This window comes from Stigmatopora nigra, chromosome 5 (assembly GCF_051989575.1).
Source record: "Stigmatopora nigra isolate UIUO_SnigA chromosome 5, RoL_Snig_1.1, whole genome shotgun sequence".
In the NCBI taxonomy this organism is placed as follows: Eukaryota; Metazoa; Chordata; class Actinopteri; order Syngnathiformes; family Syngnathidae; genus Stigmatopora; species Stigmatopora nigra.
Genome location: NC_135512.1, coordinates 7,111,118 through 7,137,735, shown reverse-complemented (window position 1 = coordinate 7,137,735; position 26,618 = coordinate 7,111,118). Strand labels below are relative to the sequence as shown.

Below are 26,618 nucleotides of genomic sequence, written 5' to 3'. Positions count from 1 at the left end.
TTGTTCCTTGCATTTTTGCTACATAAATGTGAAGAATAACACATGTATACAGTTTGAATACATTTATTTTCCACAAAATCCAAGCAGGTGTGAGTAGAGTGTCAAGCAGTATAATCTTCCATTGGTAAATTCTGGGGGAAAAAAAGAGGGGCTCGAGTTACAATAAGAATCCAACAAAAATTACAGTCTATTAGAGCAGTCAAAAAATGACAAAAAAATAACCAAGTTTTAAATTTATCAACAAAATACCTGTCATCAGATTAGCCCTTCTTTCCATGGTGCCAGTTCAGTCAGCAAGCCAGCACCCCACTGCAAAAGAAGGCAAGCTATATTAAAGTCACAGGAGGGGGGGAAAAAAATGGAAATATTAGACATACCCCTCTGATGGCTTTGGTCAGTGGCATGGTGTTCTTTTTGTCCACGTCAGAGAAACTCAAAAATGAGCCAAGGCTATAAAAAGGATCTCTAACTGCAGTCCTCAAGGGCCCCTATCCAGTTTATTTTCCATATCCTCAAACACACCTAAATCAAATAATCACGCTCTTGATCATTTGATTCAGTTATGGTGGAGTATAGGGAAAACATACTGAACTGGGGCCCTTGAGGACCAAGGTTGGAGACCCTGAGGGGATGTTGGTGTCAAAGATAGCCGTCCACATATACCATCAGCTCACACCATCACGCCTTTTGGTGAAGTCTTGTCATCTTTCTTTAGCGTTGATTTGGTAAACTTGGGCGGACCCTGAAGAGAAGCAAGTTACAAAATGAATAGGTTTAGTACACATTACATGAAAATAATAAATTAAATAACCTGAAGCACTTGGGTCTAACCTCATCCACAAATTCTGCCTGGACTTCTTTGTCGATTTTGACAGTTTCCTCCTGCTTTGTCATGTCTTCCATCGTCTCTCTGGCTTTAAACCACTACAAAACACCACAATATGATTATGTAAATGCTTATTCAACCATTTTGATGCACAAATGACCCACACTCATTTCCAATGATATTTCATCCTGGAATCATTTCAAACATTAATTCTTTAAAATAAATATTCCAAAAAGTCATCATTGTTTATTTTTCCTCTTCATACACAGAGAAAATTGATATTTTACCATATTTAAACTAAAAAAGGACCCCTGTGCTAATGTTGAATGAATATCCCCCTTAGGTTTTGTCCTAACCACATTCAAAACTAAAAATGAAAAGGACCAAGCACTGAGGTCTTTCTTTAAGAAAGTGAAGGCCAGGTTAAAAGTATATATATTCTAAAAGTGTACGGTGTATTCCTTACACCTCCACTGATGGCAATTGTGCGAGTTATCCACACAGGTTCTTGCTATTAAAAAAAAAAAAACAGACCAGTTAGCATGTTTTCATTCAAAAGTTAAATGGGTCACTATGAAGGAAAAAAATAATTGATAATTGAACGCTGACCTTTAATTAGTGCAAGGATAGAGAAAATACAAAATATTTAGAAAATGACTTACTTTGCTGAGAAACAGCTCCGTATGGCGTCGACAAGGTGATCCTTTTTGGCCGTTTGGCAACATTCTCGATGTTTCCCCGCAGTCTGTGCTCGGGGAGGACCTGAAACACACAATAGAATGATTTCCTTTTAAACATAAAGAGTTATAGGTGAAGCAATGTTGCCAATTTGTTTGCAAACATTTTAGGTTGCAACCACGAGGAGCTACAGCACGCCATCGAAGCATGCTAACGTCAAAAAGCAATCTTAAAATGAGACATGGGGCTTCAAAATCCCCTAATGACAACGTGACAACGTACCGAATGCGGTGCATTGTCCCGTAAGAGTTTTATCGGGTCTTTCTTCGGTAAATCGTCACTTCTGAGGTGCTCTGCGGTATACTAGCGAACTAGCTCCCGGCTCATCCGCCATTTTGAAGATGGCGGTCATGTGAACTCTGACCTTTGTCAAGCATATTAAAAACAGACACAAAAAAATAATTATTTTCATGATAAAATGTATATAAATCTGCAACCATATGTATTTCTTATTCTCCACTATTAAATAAACACAAAAATATATATGCATTGCAGTTCGCTACAAATAGTTTTTTGCTTGGCTCTATTACCAGCCAATCAGAGTTTGTGAAAGCGATGACGTACCACCCCAATGAGAAGACGTTGGTGTCGCCACCTCGAAATTTGATTGGTTAAAGCAACAGTTTCATGCTGCTTAAAGCAACAGTTTTACCCACGCTTATCTTGTGCTGCAGGGGCTGCAAGTGGATTTCTGACCCTGGCAACCAATAATGACTGAAATGTGATTAGTTAAATGCTAAATATAAAAACACACAAAAGCAAAAGCAATGAAAAGAATCTGACACACAATTTGGAATTATTCAAAAAGTATTCATGGCCAAAATATAATTTTCATCAGTCTGTGATTCAGATATTTTTAGGCCAGCATGTCCACCACTGCTTGTTGTTATATATGCATTTCAAATTTCTCAAATTCTTCCCTTACTTGATTTTTTGATTGCCAGGTATGAACATTTGAGTTTTTTCAGTGAATTAAAGATGATGAATATAGCTTTCAAAAATTTTAACATCAGAGAATTTTGTGATAAAGAGATTGTGATTGAAACCATAGCTACAATGCGGCCGGCCCTCCCAGTTCAAATGAATTGGTCGTCAATGGCATTAAAACATGATGATTCACTGGAAATATTAACATCCTGTTCTTGCACATCATTTTCCCAAGATATTCATGGCATACCCCGACTTCACGGGGCTAAAGGACACTCATTGCTCTGGTATGACAGTGGAAGGAGGTGAGTGTGTGTGCCCCGCTGTTTGGTTACGTACGGTGCAAGCCCGGCGAATGAGTCACAAAAGAAGCCGCTAATCTTCGCCGTAGGTCTTGTGTTGTTTGGCATGAAAATCCGTTATTGTGGAAAGACGGAACTGTTCTCTCACTTCCCGCTTTGTTTAAGGCTGCCACTCATTCGCGTACACATACAAACTCACAGAGTGCATTACATCCACAAGTGTAACTCCAAGGGAAAACACTCAGTACTCAATACTGTTGTATTAAATGTTTAAAAGGAGGTGAGATAAACCTTACGATTGGCAGCAATTGAATTGGAATACATATTCAATACTTTAGGCTTACTTCGTGCAGTTTTGTGTCAAAACTGTCTTCCTTACAGTTTATGAGACTATTTCCTTGTAACATTTGTCATCCCAGGATATCATTATATATATATCTAAAATGTATTGATCTATTATTATTTATTTTTCCTCACAAGGTTCACAGGGGGTGCTGGAACCTATCCTAGATAACTATGGGCACAAAGTGGGGGGCGCCTTGAATCAGTGGCCAGCCAATCGCAGGGGATGATTAATTAGGGATTATAATAAATGAATTATCTATAGACTTGGTTTGTTCCAAACTAAACACTGCGGAAAAAAGAAAGATGTCTTTATGTTTCCACATTGTTTGAATGTATGACCCTCTCACCCTTGAGTGGGCTTTTTATCGTTTTCCAAATAATTGATATGGTACCAACCATCCTGAAGTTAATGGTTAACATACCTTCAACCAACCAAAGCAAGGAAATGACTAACCTTTATCTAAGTGGCTACAATGTCTAATTCAGCACCTAAGTTAGCAAACATTTGCTTATCAAGTAGCTAAGTCAGTAAATTCTTCATTTTATTTTCTTTACTGACTTGGTTAACTCTGAACTAACTAATAGGGCAAATAATAATAATAAATTTGATTTCCTGTTTCCACATTTTTGGAACATATTACCACCCCTGTAACCCTTGGGTGGGGTTAAGTATGTGAAGGCGGAGGGGAATCACAGAGAAGCACAGGGTTAATTGTACTCCCTCTTAGAAGTAATTGCCAAAATCACCCACATATTCCCTCAGTAGACCCCCTCATTTTCCTATCGCACTGTCCAGGTTTTTTTTTTCTTTTTTCTATGGCCAGCATAGACACTGGGCTTGTTTCCCGCGGCGTGTTTGGCATTCCCGAGAGCGCCGGGGAGGTCAAAGCGTCTCCCGACCCCTCGTCCCACCCGCCGGCCTCAGAAAGGCACAAACCCAGCTATAGTCCTGGACTTTTTTCACACAGGAAGCAGGGCCACTATGAGAAGGAGATCTGCAGGAAAAGCTGGAATGTTCATTGCAGGGGGAATTTCCCTTCCCAAAAAGAAGAGAAAAAAAATCAAGCCGAAACAATGCAAGTTTGTCACGAGGTTGAAGATAAGAACACGGTTTGTGTGAGAGTGGCTGAGGCACAATGGATGACAAGGCACTTTTACAACCCCCCCCCCTTTCGTGCACAAATTATTATTTATTGTTTTCTTAAATGGTTTTTATTACTTTAGGACAGTTTGGGGCCAATTGTGCTCCACGAGACAATCCTATGCGACCCCCTCATTGGACCTTAAATTGTAACATTAGTGTTGCCACTACTACATATTTTGTGATGGGCAATAACAACATTCACATATGAATAATTTTAAATTAAGTGAACCAGTTCATTGGGAGATTCATGGGGGGGGGGGGGGGGGGCAAGTATTCAAATTGTCATGAATATTTTTTTCTTAAACTTCAATTTTGAAAAAGTAATGAATAATTAGTATTATTATAACTAATATAAATATCAGTATAATAAGAACATTTCAGTAACACACTTATATATCTATTTAGATATGTTTACTCTTTAGCTTATTTATGAAGTTCTCTAATGTAATCTAATCTAAAAAATGTGAATAATTCTACAAAGCATTTTTAAAAAATAGATCATAACAAATTGCAAACTACAAAATATCAAAATGGTTGATTATAATGATTATTTAGTTCTTTTTCATAGACAACAAATTATTGGAACAGTGCAGATAAAGTGCTTTCCAAAGACTGGTTATAAAACACCAAGTTAAAAGTATATCATTCCAAAAAAGGGGATACACTAACCCAAACAAAAAGTGCAAATGAAAAACAATAATAGAGCGATCTATCCCCACAATTCTGTTTCCAATCAAGTAATAATCCACTCCCATTGACCACAATCCATTCGAACTGAAAGCATCGATGGCAGCCAAGGAGTTAACTAAACATCTGTTTAATTGATCCCCCTAAATGGAGCTTTTGAATCAAATCCCCCAAATGTTTGTTGGCCCCTGGTTCACAGCTCAACTGTGAATCGGTGGAGTAGAAAAAGCCCGCCACGTAAAAGAGCAGCATGAAAAATGAGCGCCCTTGACCCTTTGTAACCTCCGGGGAAGGAGGATTGCATGCGCTCCCCTCCTCCCCATCCTCCCCCCGCACTCCCACTCCCACTCCCCCGCCTCAGCCCACCATAAAAAGCTTTAAGTACGAGGCTTGTCGCTGGGCGTGGTGCTCAGCTGCCTCCATTAGCGTCTAATAGGGGTGTCACTCCAGGGCTTTGAACTTTTCTTGTTAGCGAGTGCTCAACCCCCCTCCTTTTCCATTAGTCTTACCCATCATGCATTGGAGGCGCTTCACCTGAACACCTGTGACACGTCCCACGTACACAAACGGTCACATTTTAAAGGCGAGTGGCAGATGGATGCTCACTAGTTAGAAGCTTAGCGTTAATCGTGAAACCACATTTGACCCAATTTACGGCTGATGGAAAATGGAAATAAGCCACGCCTTGAAACAGCCACAGTAAGAAGGTAAAGAGTGAATTATCGTATTATTACTTGAACTCATTTTAGCCTTTTTGAAATACAACGCTGTTCATTACATTTTTTTAAAAAGAAAACAACTTGGAAATGCCACAAAATTATGAAAAATTGATTGAAAGTGCTGAAATGATGCCCCTAAATCAGCAGAATGGGACCCCAGAACAATAATGTATAGGACGAGACCCTCAAGCCTACCATTGACAACCATAGACATCCAGTTGACTTAAACTGGGAGAATTGACTGTTAATGGTTAATGTTCAGTGCCATTGACGGTGCTACAATGAATTGGACGTCCATCTCCCACAATGGCAACCAATGATTTAACAATAAAGGGAGCCCAAACTTAACAATAGGTGACCAAAAATCTACAGAACGCAACTGCAAAATCATTTAAAAAAAGTGACCCCAAATTATCAGGAAGAAAGCCATTAGCCCACCATCGATAATGGTTGACATCCAATTCAATTAAACTGGGAGAACTGGCTACGACCTAAAGATGCCCCAAAAATGAATGAAGAGGAAATGACCCCCTGCCTTCGAAAATATGTTGCCAAAAATGCAAGTCATGAACAAAAAAAGAAGACGGCAAAAGAATGAAAAGACCCTCAAAACAAAGAAATGTCAAGGGGGGGTGCACATTCGTCCTTGCTAACGCGGCGTCCATCTGCTCGCCATCTGAGCCGCTAGTCGTTTTTTTTTAAAAGTTTTTTTTCTTTTATTGATGCTTGGCAAGCTCGGACGGGGGGGCCGGCAGGAGGTCCGCTTACCTGCCAAAACACGACCGTCAAGCCTACAGAAGAAAATTAACTTAACTGGAAATTAGGGTGGGGGGGTTGTAGTGTAGTTTTGGATGTCCTGATTGCAAAAAATCAGCTGTGGAGTTACACATGAGAAGGTTACGTTTGCTAATTTCTTTTCATCTCGTCCCAAAAAAGGTTTAGCTTTCTTTTTTTTTTTTTTTTTTTGGCATAGTGCACTTTTGTTTGACTTGCTAAAAGTCCAAACCAAATTGCCTTCTCAGACGTTTCTCTCAACATTTCAACTGGAAATGCGATGAAAGAGGATCGGGTTTCGCGGGCAAGGCGGATTTGTGTGTGTGTGTAAATGGAGATGACTTACTTGGGATTTTGCATTACACACACACACACACACTTAAGCACACACACTTAAGCACACACAAATAGGGTGGCAATCTATAAAGGATTTCATTTCATTTTTTTTTTTTTCGGCCATTGGAAATACACTTTTTTGTATTTGAAATGATGCACCTTATTTCATCCAGAAAGGCACTAATTTAATCTTTCCAATACCTCATTAATATGTTGACATTTTCTTAAATTGTTTTATTAACATGCGAAAGGTAGCAAATTTGACCCCTGTCTATTTTTTTCTAGATGCAGTATATATATATGCAGTATATATTTACAATATGAAATACAAGAAGTGATTACAATTGTGGGTGGTAAGTTCAAAGGTCACCCAGGTCAGAAAAGGAATTTTGCAATAACTTAAGAACTAATAAAGCGGTTTAGTATCAAACTTTTTTTGGTTATGTTTGTCATATGACACAGAAGAAATGATTACAGTTTGGGGGATTGAGGTCAAAGGTCGGGGTTGCCAAAAGAGGAATATCGTGATAATGCAAGGATGGGAAAAAGTGATTTTTTTTGTCAAACTGGGAGGTTATGTATCAAACTAGGTTGAATATGGATTATTACATTTTAGGTCGATAAGGTCAAAGATTATAAAAATGATTGGAAAATAATTTATTTCAAAAGGATTTGTCACACTGTTAAATTATTTAGAAAATATATACATAGACATTTTTACATAACAACTATCATTTCTACATATTTAACCCCCAAAACGTTTTTTATATTCTATCAGATTTATTGCTAAGGGCTTTTTTGTCATTTATATAGACTTTTTCCTCAATACATTTTGTGTGTTTTTGTCCACTCAGATAATATTTTAAATGGCTTTTACATGTACTTTTTGGTTGAACTTTTTTTTTTCTCGTACAATCGTGTGTGTGTGTGAGCGGGGGAGGTGGAGTAAAGACAGATGTGGCGAGAGATTGTAGCGGTGGGAAAGATTAGCGGGACAGCTGCGGGCGGCGCGGCTACTCTTACAAAAAATTTGGGCCGCAGTTCAAGTTTCAGCTTCTCGTCGGTCCCTGCGGTGCGACGTCGCTCTCTCGCGCTCGCTCGCTAGCCCGCCCGCCCGCCCGCGCGCCGTGCTTGACATTTGCCAAATTGTGAGCCTGCAGGCCATTTGGGAAGGTCAGCCTTGATGTGACAGCCTTGCTGAGGGTGGGAAAGGAAAAAGGCGCCCGCTCTGTTAGGTGCGCTTAGTTGAAAGAGTGCCGGCCGGGCAAAAGGCCACCAAGAAGTAGCTTTTAGATTGTCAGAGGAAAGAACGTATATTCGCTTCGCTCTGCGTATCACACAACCAAAATATTATTGACCAAATGATTGGCCTACGAAATGGGTTGAAACATTTTCGAATACCCTTGACATGACTTAAATATAAGAATTTTAGTCAAAAAATAGTTTTCTTTTTTTCTACAACCACGCTGCCTTTAAATTTTTGACTCCAAAAATATTTGACTATTGTCAATGAACATGCTTTTTCTTCATTTTTCCATAGAATAAAATACTTCATCCACATATACTTTGTAAATCTATAACGTATTAATGAAAAAAAATATGTCTTTTGCTACATACAAGATGTTTTCTTTATTTGTGCAGGCTTGTGGCTGCAACTAGCTTCAACTTGTTCCTTTGAACATACAAAAACGCTTTTGTTTTGCAGAAAGACAGCGTGTAATTTGCTTGGACTTCCTGCTTGGCAAGCAGTTAACGACGAACGATAAGATGATAAGTGCCATGTAGGCTCCTGGAGGTGTTTGGCCATAGATATACGTGTGCTCATCTGTCAAATGCTGTCTGTCTTACTTATTCTTTTGGATCTGGCTTGACTTTGGCCCACCAAAATCAAAAGGAACTTTTATGAAAAATAAACTTTTTTTTTAAACTGCTTATGTTTCCTTTCTTTGCCTTAGTGAGAAGAAGCAGTTCGGAAAATGAATGAACGTAAACATTTTCTAATCTGGTGAGTCCTCCAATCATGTACTTTTGCAGGCCACAGAAAATGATGTAACAATTGGGAGTACTACAACGTCAATACTCCAAATGGATTGGACGTCTACCACTGTCAATGGATGCAGTTATAGCACATTTTTAGTATAAAAAAAAGAATACTTAACGAAAACATATCCCCCCCCAAAAACATAGTATACAGTACTTGTTAAACTCTGTGAAAATATACTTGACATATGTGTTTATAATCAATCTCCCACATATATACAGTATACTATAAAACATGCTGTATATATTGCCTCTATGTATGCGTATGTTTATCCACCAAGGAATTGCGCCCAGTTCCCATGCTGTGTGTGTGTGTGTGTGTGATTGTGCCAGGCACTGACTTCATCACCTGACGCTGCGCGTGACCTCCAGGTTAACAAGCTTGAGAGCACGTACACACACACACATGCAAGCGAAGCCATGACTTGATGCTTTCCAGACGCACCCGCCCTCCAACTCGGCTTGGCATTCGCACCCACTCTCCCACTCCCACACACACATACAAACACACACACACTCAACTCCCTTAACCACCAGCGCCTGCTTATCAACAGTTTTTGCCTCTTCAGCTTCCATTTTCCCAAGCGCAGACAAAACAGTGCAGCGGTGCCACAGGACGCCGTGCATGGGAGGAGAGGGGGGCTTCCTGCACTACACTTAGATCCTCTCTAGAGGCGGCGACGGCCCCCGGAGGCTTCCACCTTCAGCCGGTGATGACATGACGGAGGAGCAGACACACACACATACGCTTTAGAGTTGACCTAAAGATAAAGATGAACTTTGTGAGAACCAACGTCACCCTGGAGTTCTTACGCAGACAACCACATCAACAGTCACTTTCACGTTCAGTAATACCTTGACCTACGAGTGCCCCGGACATACGAGGAATTCCAGATAGGAGTAAAATTGCGAGCAAACATTTATCTTGCGTTAATCAGTGCAGAATTAAGTAATTCACAGAGGGTCCAAAGCAAGCCGGTGTAATACAGACTAGTGCGAAGAAAAGGCATATGATGACGGTCGGTATAAAGAACAAAATAATCTAAAAAATATGAGTAGTGTACGCGTGACTGAGGTGCCTCGCAAATATGTGTGGAACAAATTAATTTTTATTGAGTTCATTTCTATGGGAAACATTGATTTGAAATATGAGTAAATCGACATACAAGTACAGTCTCACACTACAACACATTTAGCTTGTATCTCAAGGTATGACTGAACTCGAGTAGAAATAGGTAAGATTCGCTAGTATCAAGGCTGCACTTTAGATAGAGCATTAAATGTTCATACAAAATAAAATACCTGAGTGTATCATTAAACTCCAAAATGATTAGTACATTAGTCCAACTACCACATTCATTCATGTTCCGAACCGCTTATCCCCACAATATATAAACAACTATCAACTTAATAATGATAAGTATAGCAACTTATTTTTTATCATAATTTTTACCCTGATCTGAAACAGCAAAAGCCAGCAGAAATTTGAGGATTCCTTGTAACTGTGACACACAATCTAACAAAGCTGCCCTCAATACACTTGTTTCCCTCCTAAAGGCACCACTTGCTGTCAGAACCTCGCAAACAAGTTGATGAACGAGAAGGTAAAAGTGTCCGCTCCGTGTCTTTGCTGGGCTTTCTCTCTCTCTCTCTATCACCACGACCACATCACCCCCACTTTCTCATCTCTGTTGGAGCCACATTGATCACCTGCGCTGACTAATGGCCGAGGCCGTCTACGTCTGGGCCTTTAAAAAGCAACGCCGCCACAGTAGTGCCAAGCACTTTATCACGGTGACAAGCAAAATGGCTTCTTTCATAATAGAGTGCACATTTACTCCATGTGTGCGCGTGATCATAACCCCGTGCTATTAACATATTGGCTGCCATTGACGCCACTCAAGGAACGTTCATTCGACCCCTCCCAGTGCAAATGGATTGAACGTCTAGCGCTGCCAATGGCGCTGAAAAATGAGGATTCACATCTGCACAGATGCCTATTATTGAAAATCCGTTCAATAACTGAACACCAACCTGTAAAACCTTGAACAACACAGCCCAAAAGATCAACTGCCCCCTACCCACCCTGTCCAGCAACTACAAATATCGGTGCGTTAGAGGGGCAGAGAGCTTCATAAAAGACTACTTATTATTGTATTTTTTATCTATTGCATATTTATCGGTCAGACTGTTGTTATTTTCCCAGTATGTGGTGAAAGATTTAACAATAAAAGCATTCAATTCAATTCATTATATTCATTCATTTTCTGAACCACTTTATCCTCACGAGGGTCACGGGTGGGTTAGCCTACCATGCATGTTTTTGGAATGTGGGAGGAAATCAGAGTACCCAGAAAAAAAACCCATACAGGCCCCAAACAGGTGGACAGACCTGGATTCGGACCCGGGAGCCCAAATCTGTGAGGCCATCATGCTGACCACTGATCCACCGGCTAACCAAATTCAATACATTTTTAGCCAAATATGCTGTCATGTCCAAGTGTGATTAGCGATTAGCATGTTAGTAAAAGTACTATTTCCCTTTCCAGTGCAGTTAAGATTTCGAGTACTGCAATAACAACTCAGACTTTTCTTTTGAATTCGTTCCGAGGCAAGCGGGCAGAAGGCCCGTGTGAAACTCGACAGCCGGACGGAAAACGGGCCGCCTGCCACTTTTCCCCATGCGCGTGCGTGTAGGTGGCATAAAAAATAAAAAAATTAAAAAAAAACATGCTGGCGGTAGGGCGAGGTACCACAAGAAGAAAAGTGGGAGAAAGTTGACAGAGGAGGTCGTGTGAGGCGGCATCGCCATAGCAACTACTTTGGGTTTGGGATGATTTTTTCCCCCTTAGCTTAACCATAATGGGCCTGGTAATGAAACCAGTCTGCCTTGCCTGGCTCTCTCTCTCGCTCTCTCTCCACTCCATCTCTCTCTTTTGCACACAAAGCCACACAAAAACAGACAGAGGAGAGCGACTAACACATGTTTTGCTTTAAAAGTTGTTTATGTTCATTTTACAGCGAGAGAGCCGAGCCTATCAATTAAAGCCACCCTCATAATAACAACAACCACCATCAAAGAAAAGTACAGTCGAGAATTGGATGCGACAACACTGGGCAAGCAGCGTGATAACATTTGCACTGGGAGTTTCATATTTACACGCCATTCATCTTTCAATGCCTGCCTGTCCGATAATGAATTGATGGGAGTTGCCTTTTGGCCCAAATGAAAAGTCAAACGGCTTAAATTTTGAACCAAAAAATGATCCCGAAAAGGGAAAAAACAATGTTATTAACTTGATATAATCTTGATTCTTTTGGACAACAAATGCCACAAAAGTCAAAGACATTCTGGAAAAAAAGGAGTCAAAAGTCATGAATTAAAATAATTCATCTATCACGCTCATCCTCACAAGGGATGTAGGGGTGCTGGAGCATATCCCAGGCAACCATGGACAGCGAAATATTGGCAAACTTCTAAAAACACTCCATTTTATTGGCTACTCCTCCTCAGCCGTTTTCTCAAAGTGATGATTCTGAGCTTTCCAACATTGAAAATGTGTTTGAATGATTGTAGGGAGTGTGTTGCATTTCCAAGCCAATATGAATTATGTTTGGGTCAGCAGTGACGCGTTCAAAGTGAAGACATCCGAACAAGGCGCCAATTTACTACGGCCCGCCTTCTGATTCATTCAACGATCTCAATGCCAAAGGCCGCAAAAAAAAAAAAAAAAAAAACACGTTTGTATATTTATGGGCTTGGGGATTACAATTGTTGACAGTAGCGGGATGAAAAGGTATCTGGGGTCAATCTAACCTACTTTGGGCCTGCCGAGGTTATTTTGGGGGAATTCTTGATGAACGCATGCTTCCTCTACAACCCTGAAGATAATAAATGACCAGAAAGATTGCTTTTTTTTCCCCCTAAAAAGTGTTCGTTTAACCATATTTCATTTTCACAGTGAGATTAAGGGGGAGTGGTATATATTTTTCAGAAAAAATACTTTTTGTAAGCTTAGATAGTGCTTTTTTAAAGTATCTTTAAACATAACTTGACCAAAAAGTTGTGAAATTTAAAGTGGAACGAATACATACTTTTTGAGAATTAAGAAAATTTATATTGAAGCGGTCAAATCTGGTATTTTTAATATGCCATGTATTTTAGTTTTAAAAAGTTGCGTATAGGTAAACATTTTGAGAGGTGAACTGAATATATTTTTCGGGAACGAGTTATTGAACAATAAAGGGTCATTTTGATGCAAATATTATACATTTTTGAAGGGAAAATAAATAAGATGAATATTATATTTGAATGCATAGTTTCAAGTAATAAAACAAAAAGGAAATCCTATAAGTCACATTAAAAAAGTTGTATATTTCCCCCTTTTTTTTAAAAGAAAAAATCTTAGTCAAGTATTTTTTGTAAGGGAGGCAAACAAACAAAAAAACTATATTTTCTAAATATGTTTTGTTTCCATTAGCTGCGACGGTGTGTTCAATGCCGCTTGTATTTTGCAACTCCGGGTCTTTTCCCAAAGTGCTGTCTCGCCTGATCGCAGACTATAACGCTGGTTCTTTGTGCGGCTGCTGCGGCGGCACAGTTGTTCTTTGTGCCGCCCGCTGGCTCCTTCCCAAACTCTGCACTTTGGGAATTTCAGGCCATTTTTCCCCAAACGGCAAAACCCGTCTGGGTACCTTTCGCAGAACAGCCCGCTTTAAAACGCCACATCCAGTATCAACCTTGCTGCATTTTTTTTAACAGCCACTCTCAAACAGAGCGCTTTGTTTTATTGCATCCATTGCGGTTACTACTCAGCGGGGAGCCTTAAAAAAACAGCCAAGGAACAATACGTGTACTGTAACGGGCCGTTTACATCCAGTAACGTTCATTGGGAAAGCGCACGTTTGGCAGCTTCCAATGGAAACTAACGACCCTCGTCTAAGTTTTTATATTCCTGTGCTTGGCTATCACAGATTAGCATCCAAAAAGTTTGGAGCGGATAGAGGAACTGTTCTCATGAACTTTCTTGGCTCTTGAGAGGGTTTCGTATCCTACGTTGGTTCTCTTGGCACTCGTAAAAGAAATTCAAACCAATAGTTGAAGCCGCCGAGCCTGCTTTGATTGGGGAAGAGGAGAAGGATGTTGAAAATTGTCTGAATAGAGGAAAGGTGAGAAAGTATGGATTGTCCAGTTTTGGAGAGAAAACTGTCATTGACGGCAGTGGACATCAATGGCACTGAAACGTGAGCATTGATTGTCACCATGACCGGCAAAACGTGGAATAGAATGTCCCCTCGGGTAGAAAACTCAACACCGAGGTAAACATTGACAGAAATCTTGCTATTGGTAAAACATTAAACTAAGATGGATGTCAGAGGGGAAAATGTTTAGTTGACCCACTGAAATTACACCAAAAAGTGGTGTTAAATGGTCGAGTTATATAAAAAGTTGAAATAAATGGAATTTGTTTAAGAAATTTCATTGGGTTTTTTTTGTTATCCAGTATATTTACTTTTGCCAGGAGGTAAAAGCTTATACCATGCCCGGCCGGCTCTGTTTTGGCTCAAGATAATTCAAGAATGAGTAAGGGGATTGTCAAACTTGCAGGATAGGTTTGCAATATGAAACACGAACTCATTCTGAAACCTTAACCATAACAAATAGCCTTATGTAAAATAATAATCATTCATTCTTGGGTTGCACTCCAAAATGGATTGGATGCCTTTTGCCGTCAATGGCAAACCATAAATTACTTTAAAAGGGGAGCTTTGTAGTGACAGAATAAGAAAGAGTGCTTGTTTAGCTTATCAATGCCCATGAAAAGCGGCCAATCTGAGAAGAGGCGGGCAGCTCAGGAGGGGTTAAATATCCTCCCGAGATGCGGGAGAGGGGATTGCTGGGAGGCCGGCACTGTTTACGTCTTTGATCAGCACTACTACACACATACTTGTGTGCGATCGTGCAGCTGGTACGGGATTTGGTGTTGTATTACCACGCTGGACGAAGCTTCAGGGTGACAGATGAGCGTGGCGAGGGGATGGCTGGGGGTGAGGGGTGCGGGGTTGGATGAAAAGGAGGAGGGCAGTTGAGCCAGAGTCTGACACTCCTAAGCTCTTCTCATGCCCGCCCGCCCTTTATAATACAAGGCTATTGTTGTTGAGCCAGCGAATGGTGAAAAATCACAAGCCATTGGCACCGCCCCAAAATAGTTTGTCCAAGGGTGGCGCAAAAGCACGAGTGCGATATATAAGACAAAGCTGGACCGCCATCTTGTGGTGCTTCCAGGTGGAGGAAATAGAGTATATTAGTGAGTTTTGAGAAGTGAATGCCAAATGGGGGGTGAAATGAAAAATGTCCTAATAAGCCACCAATTCAGGGTGTCCCCTGTCTCTGGCCCAAAGTCAGCTGGGATAGGCTGCAGCACGCCCACGACCCTAGTGAGGATAAAGCATTCAGAAAATGAGATGAGATGTTGCCACTTTGCGTTAAAAAGTAAGGATTTTAAAAATGTTATGGAAAAATTTAGTGCATTTGTTAGTAAATGAGAAGCATTAAATTTGGTGACATCTATCTATGAGACGAATAACTGCAGGTAATTACTGTAGTTGTTATGGTAAGACCGCGACACTTGGTGGCAAATAAATGTATAACATAAAAATGCTTCTATTTGCAAATAATATTTATTATGTTATTGTACAAAAGGCACAAATTTGGGGTTTGCTTTTGCCGTCTATTTGCCTAGCTTTTATTTTGATAGCGATGGGTTGTAACCTAATGCCGTCTTTACAGCTGAGTGTAGCGCAAGTACTTTTTCCCAGAAGGCACCTCCTTGGTGGTCACACCGTTGGGGAAGAGAACAGCCGCGTCAGCGTCGGACACATTGGGGAGCACCATGACTTTGTCTCCGGGCTGGAAGACAAGAGAACATACGTTCCGTCACTTGGACGTGAAAATATTAGGGAATCTCGGTCAGGCGTACCTTCCAGTCGACTGGCGTGGCCACCTTCTTCTGTGCGGTGAGCTGCAACGAGTCGATGACACGGAGTATTTCGTCAAAGTTCCTCCCCGTTGTCGCCGGGTAGAGAATAGACAGCTTCAAGCGCTTGTCGGGCCCGACCACAAACACCTGAAAAGTAAGAATATCCTGTTTTTTGTGTTTACTTTTGTGTGCGCGTGTTAATTTTTGTTTCTCAATCATCTCATGTGTACATGATTTCCTTGCATTCAGGATCCAAATGAGTGTTCAATAGAACCTGGTTCTTACGCAGCGAGCGGTGAGTGGGATGCCGTCGCCGTCAATCTCGTCAGGGTCCAGCATTCCAAGCTTGGTGGCAAGCTCCCTCTTGTGGTCGGCAATAATTGGGAAGGGCAGAGGACTGGAATCCTGACTGTTGAAGGCCATCACGTCCTGCAAAAATTCAGTACATTTGGATGACTTTTTGCAAGTAGAATTAACTATAACACACAGACCAAGGAAATACATCATTTTAAAAAAATACCATAATTTTTTATCTTTCTTAGCAGGGTATGTTTTTTTATTTGATTTTTTTATTTTAAATAACAGGCCCAGGTTAAATAAGTGAATCCTATTTTAAGTAAATGTTTATTATTTTTTTAGTTGTCTATTTTATTTAGGGAATATTAACTGTGATCGTGCAAAAAGAACACATCCATAAACAGTTTCACCAAAGATGTTGCAAACGCCTCAAAGTTCAAGTTGGGTAGATGATGAAGGTTATAGAGTAACTAAAACCTATTTAAAGCTACTAGAAAATGTTTTGAACTTTATTCTCCTATACAAAGGTTGAAGTATATTAGCACAATTTGAGGACCTCAGCAAGCAGGTATACATAAAGATGCAATTTCAATGCACACTATCATAACTTAGAAAAACCTTTACCGTGCTCCATCCACGATGATCTTCCACGCTGTCCACAGAGAGGGCGATCATCTTGACATCGCGTTTGGTGAATTTGTCGCTTAGACTAGCGGCGCATGCCAGTTCAGTGGTGCACACGGGAGTGAAGTCCTTCGGGTGAGAGAACAAGATGCCCCATCTGATTGTTGGAAAGAGCCACAATGGTTTCAAGTTAAGAAAACACTTAAAAAAATTGCAATCTAGGAGTCTTTAATCGGAAACACTCATTTTACAAGCATATTCAAACTGCAAAAAAATGGATTGAAAGCCTATTGTGAATGGCTTAACAATGAAAGCCTTTCAGATGTTTCAAAAGTGATGAAACCATGACAGGAAGACTTAACTACTGAAACAATTTGGTTTTTAAAAACAAATTCCTAACTCATGTGACTTCACGCATGACAAGCCTACGCCAATGCTCACCAACTGAGAATGTAAATCAGGTGTGCTGGAGAAGGGAGACATGAAAAACAGATACATGTCCTTGGGGACCGGAGTCGACGACTCCTGGTCTATGTTCTCAACTGCACTTGAGTTTAAGATTTTTAACATTAGGACACTGTTAGATTAGGTATTATGATTGCAATGTTAATTAAACTAGCATGTCAGTGCAGGCAGCCCCAAAAGGGATGGGAACCTAAAAATGGCGATTTGCCCAGATTCATGCCCCAGTTGAGGACAAAAAACAATGCAAGCCTTGTGTCCTAGGAGTACAAATATTCAGGCAATAGTTGTTATTCAAAACACAAGTGAAAAAACCCATTGCTTCTTGCAACACCAATGCACATTTAAACTAGTGTCACACAATGACGATGCATTTTAATGTGGTATAAATTGTTGGGATACATTCATTTCGAGTATTAAGTGATTGTAATTAAACTGCTGAATTCAAATAAAGTAATAATAAAAAAGTGCATGTACATTGTAAAAATACGTAATGTTTAAAATGGAAAAGTGAGCAAGAAATCCACGCAATAACGAAACTGTAATCGAAAATACACCCAAATTCTATTCAAATACTTTTCGGGAGTCAAAAACTATATGACCTGATGCAGACATTATTATTTGCAGAACATATGACTAATTTTTCATGCATTGAACAAAAACAGGTTGATGAAACAGCTGACCTACAGTCACAATATGCACTCCACTTACGAGTTGCCGAGGAAGTCGTGAAACTTAACACGGCCGATGGTGGTGTCGGCCTCAAAATTGGGAAAGACATCACCGAGAAGGATTCCAGGCATATTAAAAATGTTTGATGGCCACGCGGTGAAGGAGACGACTGCGTCAAAAACTGTCCTGGCTGAACACGGAAGTAAGCGTAAATTGTCAGATTGATACGGACCAATGAGAGTTGAGCATTAAGGAAGACGCCTTTTGCTCTCATTAGTAATTACAGTTCCGCCTCCCAGTCGGGCAACTTTATTGATAAGCATCACTGTTGCTCAGCAGATTTAACGTGCATAAGCAAATCAGGTAGAAAAAAAACTTTTGAAGATTTAATTAGATATTCAACTAAATTGGGTTGTATTTTATTCAATGTATTATTAATACTAATAATAAAAACAACAATAATAATAACAAAATAAAGCAGGGCAAACTATATTATTTTATCATTCGTCTATTGAACGAACACCATTTCCCAGCATGCTTGCCAAAAAACAACAAATATGGCGTATGGTAGTTTCCGTACGTGATTCGAATACGCGAGATTTCAATCGACAAGCTAAAGCGTCTACAACCTGCGTGACGTTACGGAGAGATTCCCACTGCGGTCCCAACTCGCCGCAGCGACAAAGGCCGACGAAAATGTCTTCGCCGAAGACGAAAAGATCAGGTCGCAGCGCCGCGGGGGGGAGCCCGGTGCTCGGTGGAGGCGGCGGCGGCAGCGGCAACAACGGCCGCTACGAGTTCGGTTCCCTCACCAAGCCGCTCAACCGGTCGTCGACGCCGCCTCATCTCCTCCAGCGCCAAAGCTCCGACTCGGCCACGGCGCGGCTGCGAGCCTCGGAGAGCCCCACTCGTCGCCGCGGCTCCAGCTCCTCCACCGGTTCCGGAACGCTGGAGGAGGATGGCATCCGACTCAACCCGTCGCTCCTGCGGGTGGCCCTCAGCTCGTTGCTCGCCATCGACCTGTGGTTGTCCAAGACGCTGGGTGTGTGTGCCCGGGAGGACTCGTCGTGGGGTAGTGCGCGGCCCCTGATGAAGATCATCGAGGTGAGCGGCCACGGCATCCCCTGGCTGGCCGGAACCGCCTACTCCCTCTACAAGAGTGACAGTGCTGCGGGCCAGGAGGTCATGCTCAACCTTCTCATGGGTGAGGAAAAAGAAAAGTACAATTCCACCCATCCGCGCACAAATTATGATTATTTTTCCTCATTGTAGTAGTATGCTGTTGTGTTGCTCCAGGGGCTGAACAAATTTATACGTGTGCAGGCCCAGTTATGATTCGAGTCCCGCCCCCCAGACCAGCCAAGAAGGGAGTCACTAGATTATTGCGCATGTTTAACAATCTCCTCTCGCCCAACCACGCCCCCTTTATGACCTTAAACTGGCCCTGGGTGTTGCCACATACCCCTAAATTCAGCCCGTGTCTTCCAAACACATTTTGCAACGTGGAATAAAAATATATATTTAAATATCTAGCCATACATACAATTAATTGATTTTTTAAAGTCTACATTTTTTTAAATAGTAATAAAACATGTTATAAATGAAAAAGACGCAGGCAATACAAAATAATAATGATAATAGTATATTATACATAATATACAATAAGTTCCTAAATTGATTGCCAGCCAATTGCAGAGCACAAGGAGATGAACAACCAATACCAGATCACCTTTTACTCAATTACATGTTTGCATGTGTTATTTTATGTATTTATTTTTACTTTACAGCCAATTAACTTTAAAATATTTACAATAGTAAGAAACCTTTTAGAGGCATTTCACCACACTACCATTAAAAAATCCTATTGAAATGAACCAGTCATTTGACAAATGTCACTCGTTCCTTTAGGTCTGGTGTTGGATCTGATCTTGGTGGCCATAGTGAAGGCAACAGTGCGGCGGCGGCGCCCGGCCCACAACCGTATGGACATGTTCGCCACCTTCTCGGTGGACCGCTACTCCTTCCCATCGGGCCACGCCACCCGCGCCGCCATGTGCGCCCGCTTCCTGCTAGCGCACCTGGTGCTAGCCGCCCCGCTGAGGGTCCTGGTGCTGCTGTGGGCGGCCATGGTGGGGCTGAGCCGGGTCATGCTGGGCCGCCACAATGTGACCGACGTGGCTTTCGGCTTCTGGATGGGCTACTGCCAGTACAGACTGCTGGAGTCGCTCTGGCTCTCGCCTCAGAACCTGCAATCGGTCTTGGGACAGGCTGCGTAACAATCACAGACTTTTTCTTATGATCGTTGTTATTAAACGGAATGCTGAAGACCAGTCACACTTTTTTTTTTCAAACCATTCCAATTGAACACAAAATTCTATACATCTTGGGTGAGCATTTCCACTTGGCAAAAATGTTCACATTTCCAGCATTCCACATTTTTCAATGAATGATTTATAAATTGAATGCAACTCATCCTTCCGTATTTGTAATTTTATCCGAGGTAGTTCAACTGCAAAATATCCATAAAATTCAGGACGTCTACGAACAAGTTTTGACAGTATTCCGATCTTAAGGTGAAATATATGTATGCCAATATCACGATCAAAACTTATTCCATTTTAATACGTTGAGTTCGGCTTCTCTTCAGCGTTCACCTGCAATTTTTCCAGATATTGCACTCATGTCCTTGTTTTTATTGTAGCTACACTATATATATTGTGTTGATTTGAAGTATTTATTGTGCCACAGGAGGCGTGGGTGCGTTCCAATACTTTTCCTCTGCTCTAGTTTTATATTGTTCTTCTTTAAGGCAGTTTTAGCTGTTGCTAAATGTTATTCTTGCAGATCAAAAATCGACAGGGTTATTATTTTCCAATGCTGAAGTGTAGATATATACTTGAATGCTTAGAGACTGTTAGGTTAATTGTTGCTTCATGATTATTTTTTGTTGTTTGTTTTACCTCTGACTGAGGGTAAGTGCAGAATTGTATGTTGCTTAAAATCAGGAAGATTATGATTCTTGATTTAAGAAGGACAAAAATAATTGCTGAGGACAAAGTAAACAAGGGAAAGATGCTATTTGTCTTTTCAATCCCCTTGTGCCAAATATCACAAAAAAACATTCCTGTTACTAATCTGTAGCCACATTTTAGTAATCTGTGCCCAAAATGTTGTATACTGTGGGTACAGTTCAGTAATCTGTGGGTGCAGTTTACTCATCTGTGCCCACAGATTACTAAACAGTACATCAAAACATATAAACTATATCCACCGTTTACTGATCTGTATTTTAGTAGTACAAATTCACATTGTTGTAATGTGTACTCCCAGAGAAATAAACTGCTCACAGATTGTATATGTCCTGCCAATTTGGTCATCATCCAAAATTATTTGAAACTAGTTGATTTCTTGTTTTGTCAAGCAGCAATGTAAAAAAAAAAGTCTTGAATGTTTATACATTGTTTTCACTCATACATGGTTTCAAGTCTTTTTTTCTCGTTCAAAATTAAAAGGTGAACTTGAAATGGTATGGTATTTAAACTGGCCTATAATTTCTGTATGTTTTTGGATAAACGTAATATGAAATTCACCCCCAAAAGCTATTTTGTTACTCGACCTCTTATATCAAGGAACACTTTCTGTCAGTGAGCTCTTGTTTGTTTTTCCAAGAGATCAGGCCGCCTGCACTGTAATGATGATGAGTTCAGGGGTCGATTCGGGCGCGGGAGAGTCTAGCACTCCGCCCACCTCTACCAGTTGACCGCAGCAAAACAAGATAGCACAAGTCAGACCATTGCCTTGAGTATAACGCAGGTAAGACAAAGTTAACTCTTTATACAAGTATCGAATTTCATCTTCCTTTTTAAAGCTACAAAAGCAGCCAAAGTTATAAGTTTGCTGCGTTCAGTTGCAACCTTGACCGTAAGTGAAATCTCGGGAGTTTGATATTGCTTAAAGCGTGTTGTTTGCAGCTTGACATCGACTACGTGAATTTATCATGTTGTTTGCTAATGATTAACTCGTGTCGACATTTTCGTTGGCTTCGTGCATCTGTTTTGCTAGGAAGGGACAAACTTTAATCGTTTTTTTTGTGTCGTGGGACTCATTTCAAGGAGCGCAGCTTCTGTTGCTTAGCAGCGTTCACCAAAGTAGTAGAGATGGCAAAAATACTAATACTCAGCCACAGCTGTACTTAAAGGGGAAGTGCAGATATTTGCGTTTATTTATTTATTTTTAAATCAGAAAACCGACATTTAAAGTATATAACAATTATATTATTTCAAATAAAATATATTTCTGGGAAAAATAGGTATTTTCATGCATGTTTACGAGTACGTTTTATACTTAATACCAGAGGAAAATCACATTTTTGTGTTATTATCATCCAAAAAAATTGGAAATACATTTTAACACCTTAAATGAAATGACACAAACATTTGTGGAAAAAGAGTATTTAAAAAATATATCATTTTGCATGCATTGAAATAAGAAATTAAACTTCTCTTTATTTCATCGCTTTCTTTTTATCTACAATGACGATCAAATGCATGATTAAAACTTACTGTAATCAGTTCGGGCGAAAAAGTGAAATAACACTTTATCGTATATGGTTTAAACCATTTGCAAGACCTCATTGAGTCATATCTAAAATTAAAGTATGATAATGTGATGACTAAGGTAATGTGATGACTAAAAAAAACTGTCTGCATGTTGTTGATATATTAACGCAGCTTCATCATGCCTCGGCGTGTGGCTGTGGTCGGAGGTGGCAGCTCGGGCCTGGCCTGCGTCAAATGCTGCCTGGATGAGGGCCTGGAGCCCGTCTGCTTTGAGAGCAGCGATGACATCGGGGGTCTGTGGAGGTTCAAGGTGGGTTGAATACACTGGTGACAAGTAAAAATACCAATAGAGTGATATTAGGTCAACCACAGTAAAATGTTGATTCGTGGACTGAGATCTACATACATGGCTGCTCCAGACAGAAAGATAGCAACGTTAGTAGGGAAAGTGCTGAGGTAGTGTTTTACACGTTGCCCTTTGCTCTGGTACTCTTTAGAAAGAAAAGAGCACCATGCTGTCAATGCAAATTTGTCATTTAATCTGTGGGAACACTATGTTTTAAAAGGCATGAAGCCTAAACTATTGCATTTGCATCTTATATTGTTGGCAGTATTTTACTTAGCATTTATTTTTTGGCACCAAAAGATGTCCAATTCATTTTAAGCAGGCAGACAAAATTGGATGACTGTCACTCTCAATCACAATAAATGACATATGAGTACATTTCTCATGGTTATTGTTGTAGGAGAACCCTGAGCCGGACCGGGCCAGCATCTACCACTCAGTGATCATCAACACTTCTAAGGAGATGATGTGTTTCAGCGACTTCCCCATCCCAGCCCATTTTCCAAACTACATGCACAACCGTCTCATCATGAAGTACTTTCGCATCTACGCCGAGCACTTCCAGCTCCTCAAGCACATACGCTTCAATGTAGGCACATTAGTATATCAATTATATAGACAGTCAGAAAAAAAACATTTTCATCTTTACCATAAAGTCAATTTAAAACAACCTACAGTTTAGAACTACCATACAATATATTTCATAAATTTCAAGTAATTTAATCTTCTTTTTGTATAATCCCAGACCAAAGTCCTGCAAGTGAGACAGAGAAGCGACTTTTCCCGTTCGGGCCAGTGGGATGTGGAAACAGAAAACCAGGAGGGCAAAAAGAGCAAGCTCATTTTTGACGCCGTGATGATCTGCATTGGACACCATTGCCATCCCAACCTGCCTCTCCAGGACTTTCCAGGTAACAGCTTTAAGGTGGAGGTGTGCACTGTTTGGCCATAATCAAGCATTAACTTGTCATGTTATCTTCAACGTTCGCCTCATTTACCCTTTCACGGGGTGCGGGTATTGATGGCTCAAAGTTTGCCCTACCACATTAATGATTCATGGCATGTGTTGTTTTGCCTGAGTCAGGTCTGGACACTTTCCAGGGACAGTATTTCCACAGTCGCGACTACAAGACTCCCGAGGAATGGCGCAACAAGAATGTGGTGGTCGTCGGGATTGGGAACTCCGGAGGCGACATCGCCGTGGAGCTCAGCAGGGTCACCAAGCAGGTATGCTGGGTACTCAAGCAGATTGCTTTGGCTCGTGCACTGTTCACCAATTGCTTTTGGTTCCTTTCTCACAGCTATACCTGAGCACCCGGAGAGGGGCTTGGGTGCTGAACAGAGTTGGGGATAATGGCATACCCTTGGACTTGGCCCATAGCAGAGCTATGATGCTACTCCGGGACCTGCTTCCTTTCAGTGTACTCTGCAGCCTGCTAGAGAGACGACTAAACTCCCGGTTTGAACACAGCATGTATAGCCTGAAGCCTCAGCACAGGTAGAAAAACTTGCCTTTGCAAGATTTCGTGTCACATTGCTAGTTCTCATGTCTTTGGTTCGGAACCATTCAGGTTGTTCAGCCAGCATCCCACTGTGAACGACGAGCTTCCCAACCGCATCCTTTCAGGAACTGTGCAGGTGAAGCCCAACATCTGCCGATTTGACGGTTCCACTGTGGAGTTTGACGACGGCAGTGTGGTAGAGGACGTGGACTTAGTGGTAGGTCATTGAAAAAAGTACTAAAAAAGTAAAGTGTGGGATGTATAGCATCTTCCATTTTTACCATTTTCATGTGAGTATTGTTCCACAATAATGGATTTATTTTTGATTTTTTTTTGCTTTTTCAGGTTTTTGCCACAGGCTACCGGTTTTCCTATCCCTTCCTGGCCCCGCATGTAATCACAGTCTCGGATAACCAGACATCTTTGTACAAGTACGTGTTCCCCCCGGAGTTGGCACGTCACACTCTGGCCGTCATTGGCCTCGTGCAGCCTCTAGGAGCCATTATGCCCATTTCCGAGATGCAGGCCAGGTGGGCCACCAGAGTCTTCAAAGGTAACAAACAATCTGACAGAAATAACAAAGTACACAATCTTGAACTCATTATTTAAATATCACTCAAGGCCACACTTAAGGAGTCAAGTCAATATTTATTACTTTTACCAGCACCCCAAATATCTATATTTACTACCTTTGATATAGTTTAAAAATGTGTCAACTTTCCATTTTTTTCTGTCATCACCAGGCTGTATCAAACTCCCCCCAGCGACTGAAATGCTGGATGACATTAAATATAAGGAGGAGGCCATGGCCAGCAGGTAAACTCAATGAGACAAAAGAATGGGGGACATATATTTACTGTTTCCATCCATTCTTAAAAATAAAAATGTGAAGACAAATATTTACATATATTGATGCTTGCTATTAAGTGCGTAAAACAAATACAAATATTTTATATTAGTCAACACTGTTTCTAAATGACATATTGATAATAAAAAATAGTCATTTTATTAGCTAATGCTATAGTCGCCGATTTCGTGACGAATTATGGCAGTTCTTGTTGGCGCACGTGATGGCCCACTGAGGGAAACCGTGAATACAATATGGCCCCACGCACATTAAACTAGTCAAGTAATGTAGACCTGGATTTTTCTTCCATTCTCAGGTATGTGAGCAGCCAGAGACACACCATCCAGGTGGACTATGCCGACTACATGGACGAGATAGCGACACTGGTCGGGGTGCGGCCCAATCTCTTTAGGCTCTTGCTAACCGACCCAAAGCTTTGGCAGAACTTGGCATTTGGCCCCATCAACCCGTACCAGTACCGACTGCGGGGGCCCGGCAAGTGGGCCGGTGCCCGGCAGGCCATACTCACCCAGTGGGACCGGGTGGTGCAGCCCATGAAGACCCGATCGTGTGACCAAGCCAAACCCAAACGCTCTCTGAAATGGCCCCTCGTGGTGTCGGTGGTCGTGGGCGTGGCCGCTTATGTGAATAGAAGCAGCCTGGCTGCTGTGTTGCAAGACCCTGCTGTGCTTTTGGAACGCATCAAGGTGTATCTACCTGCGTTGTCACATTCATAAAATATGATTATTGACATGCGTTGAGAACATTGAATTAATGTAAGGATTGTGAATGTTTTTTTCAGTGTAAATTCATCCACTGAATGTGTCAAAAATTATTTTCACAATGAGCATACATGGAAGTAAAACTGTTAAATGGATGACAATGTGCTCACTACAATAATAAAGCCATTAAAAAGTGAAATGTCATTATCCAGTAATTAGAGTTAAAGATAGAAAATGTTACGGTGAAATAGCGCCCACTAGAGAGTCTCCATGAACGTAGCACTTGGCGCAGACGTTGAAGAAAGCGCCACGATGCTGGGTTTGAGCCATGCGGCACAATAATGTTAAGCTAAAAAAACTGCATTTCCACTTATAAACTCTTCACGCATATGACTTAAAACTTTCAATGCAATTTATGTCTAATAAAAAAAACATTTTAATTAAATATCTTCGACTGGCGACCGGTGGATGCCGGTAAAACCCGGAAGAAGATCCCACCCGCGTGATTCGTCCATGCTCAGGTTGCCAGACATTTTCAGCCGTGATTAACTATTCACACTAACACCAACGGAAAACAGTAGTAATACAACCATGAAAAGAAATACTAGTCAAAAGGTTTATTTATTTTCTTTCTTACTCAAATTTAGATATTTTTTATTAAATAGGGCACCAATTTAACTAATTGGCCACCCTTAATGTTCCTGGATGTCCAATCCATTTTGATGACAATCATTAGCATATATAGTATCAAATTTTTTAAAAAAATACA

General features: G+C 40.9%; 4 protein-coding genes across 6 annotated transcripts; 2 read left to right on the top strand and 2 right to left on the bottom strand.

Moving 5' to 3' along the window:
- Positions 1 to 47: 47 nt before the first annotated feature.
- On the bottom strand, positions 48 to 2,810 carry LOC144197261 (peptidyl-prolyl cis-trans isomerase FKBP3-like). 3 transcript variants are annotated; one of them, XM_077717938.1, is made up of 7 exons: positions 1,787 to 2,803; positions 1,489 to 1,588; positions 832 to 924; positions 588 to 742; positions 378 to 522; positions 250 to 309; positions 48 to 131 (listed from the first exon to the last, which is right to left on the bottom strand). In XM_077717938.1, the coding sequence occupies exons 1-4, from the start codon at positions 1,798 to 1,800 to the stop codon at positions 671 to 673; spliced, it is 279 nt and encodes a 92-aa protein (XP_077574064.1). In that variant the 5' UTR covers positions 1,801 to 2,803; the 3' UTR covers positions 48 to 131; positions 250 to 309; positions 378 to 522; positions 588 to 670. The 3 variants fall into 3 exon arrangements, with proteins under 3 accessions (XP_077574064.1, XP_077574065.1, XP_077574063.1); XM_077717939.1 differs by having other exon boundaries at positions 378 to 742; positions 812 to 924; positions 1,787 to 2,810; XM_077717937.1 differs by having other exon boundaries at positions 378 to 742; positions 1,787 to 2,801.
- Positions 2,811 to 15,500: 12,690 nt separating this feature from the next.
- prdx6 (peroxiredoxin 6) lies at positions 15,501 to 18,115 on the bottom strand. Its single transcript, XM_077717154.1, has 5 exons — positions 17,913 to 18,115; positions 16,740 to 16,896; positions 16,104 to 16,247; positions 15,819 to 15,965; positions 15,501 to 15,748 (listed from the first exon to the last, which is right to left on the bottom strand). The coding sequence occupies exons 1-5, from the start codon at positions 18,002 to 18,004 to the stop codon at positions 15,623 to 15,625; spliced, it is 666 nt and encodes a 221-aa protein (XP_077573280.1). The 5' UTR covers positions 18,005 to 18,115; the 3' UTR covers positions 15,501 to 15,622.
- A 293-nt stretch (positions 18,116 to 18,408) lies between these two features.
- plpp6 (phospholipid phosphatase 6) lies at positions 18,409 to 20,203 on the top strand. Its single transcript, XM_077717153.1, has 2 exons — positions 18,409 to 19,077; positions 19,782 to 20,203. The coding sequence occupies exons 1-2, from the start codon at positions 18,438 to 18,440 to the stop codon at positions 20,147 to 20,149; spliced, it is 1,008 nt and encodes a 335-aa protein (XP_077573279.1). The 5' UTR covers positions 18,409 to 18,437; the 3' UTR covers positions 20,150 to 20,203.
- A 1,351-nt stretch (positions 20,204 to 21,554) lies between these two features.
- Positions 21,555 to 26,048, top strand: LOC144196324 (flavin-containing monooxygenase 5-like). Its single transcript, XM_077716373.1, has 10 exons — positions 21,555 to 21,686; positions 22,604 to 22,742; positions 23,179 to 23,367; positions 23,524 to 23,689; positions 23,863 to 24,005; positions 24,080 to 24,276; positions 24,350 to 24,497; positions 24,626 to 24,833; positions 25,024 to 25,096; positions 25,444 to 26,048. The coding sequence occupies exons 2-10, from the start codon at positions 22,611 to 22,613 to the stop codon at positions 25,862 to 25,864; spliced, it is 1,677 nt and encodes a 558-aa protein (XP_077572499.1). The 5' UTR covers positions 21,555 to 21,686; positions 22,604 to 22,610; the 3' UTR covers positions 25,865 to 26,048.
- The last annotated feature ends 570 nt before the right edge of the window (positions 26,049 to 26,618 follow it).

Excerpts from the sequence above, each read along its gene's own strand:
- LOC144197261 (XM_077717938.1), bottom strand. Across the intron at positions 925-1,488 it reads CGGAGCTGTTTCTCAGCAAA|TGGTTTAAAGCCAGAGAGAC; the intron begins GTAAGTCATTTT and ends GGTGTTTTGTAG. Across the intron at positions 743-831 it reads AGGCAGAATTTGTGGATGAG|GGTCCGCCCAAGTTTACCAA; the intron begins GTTAGACCCAAG and ends GCTTCTCTTCAG.
- prdx6 (XM_077717154.1), bottom strand. The coding sequence starts at position 18,004 with ATGCCTGGAATCCTTCTCGGTGATGTCTTTCCCAATTTTGAGGCCGAC. Across the intron at positions 16,897-17,912 it reads CACGACTTCCTCGGCAACTC|ATGGGGCATCTTGTTCTCTC; the intron begins GTAAGTGGAGTG and ends TCCAACAATCAG. Across the intron at positions 15,966-16,103 it reads TCCCACTCACCGCTCGCTGC|GTGTTTGTGGTCGGGCCCGA; the intron begins GTAAGAACCAGG and ends CTTACTTTTCAG.
- plpp6 (XM_077717153.1), top strand. The coding sequence starts at position 18,438 with ATGGTAGTTTCCGTACGTGATTCGAATACGCGAGATTTCAATCGACAA. Across the intron at positions 19,078-19,781 it reads CATGCTCAACCTTCTCATGG|GTCTGGTGTTGGATCTGATC; the intron begins GTGAGGAAAAAG and ends TCGTTCCTTTAG.
- LOC144196324 (XM_077716373.1), top strand. The coding sequence starts at position 22,611 with ATGCCTCGGCGTGTGGCTGTGGTCGGAGGTGGCAGCTCGGGCCTGGCC. Across the intron at positions 23,368-23,523 it reads TCAAGCACATACGCTTCAAT|ACCAAAGTCCTGCAAGTGAG; the intron begins GTAGGCACATTA and ends GTATAATCCCAG. Across the intron at positions 24,834-25,023 it reads GGCCACCAGAGTCTTCAAAG|GCTGTATCAAACTCCCCCCA; the intron begins GTAACAAACAAT and ends TGTCATCACCAG.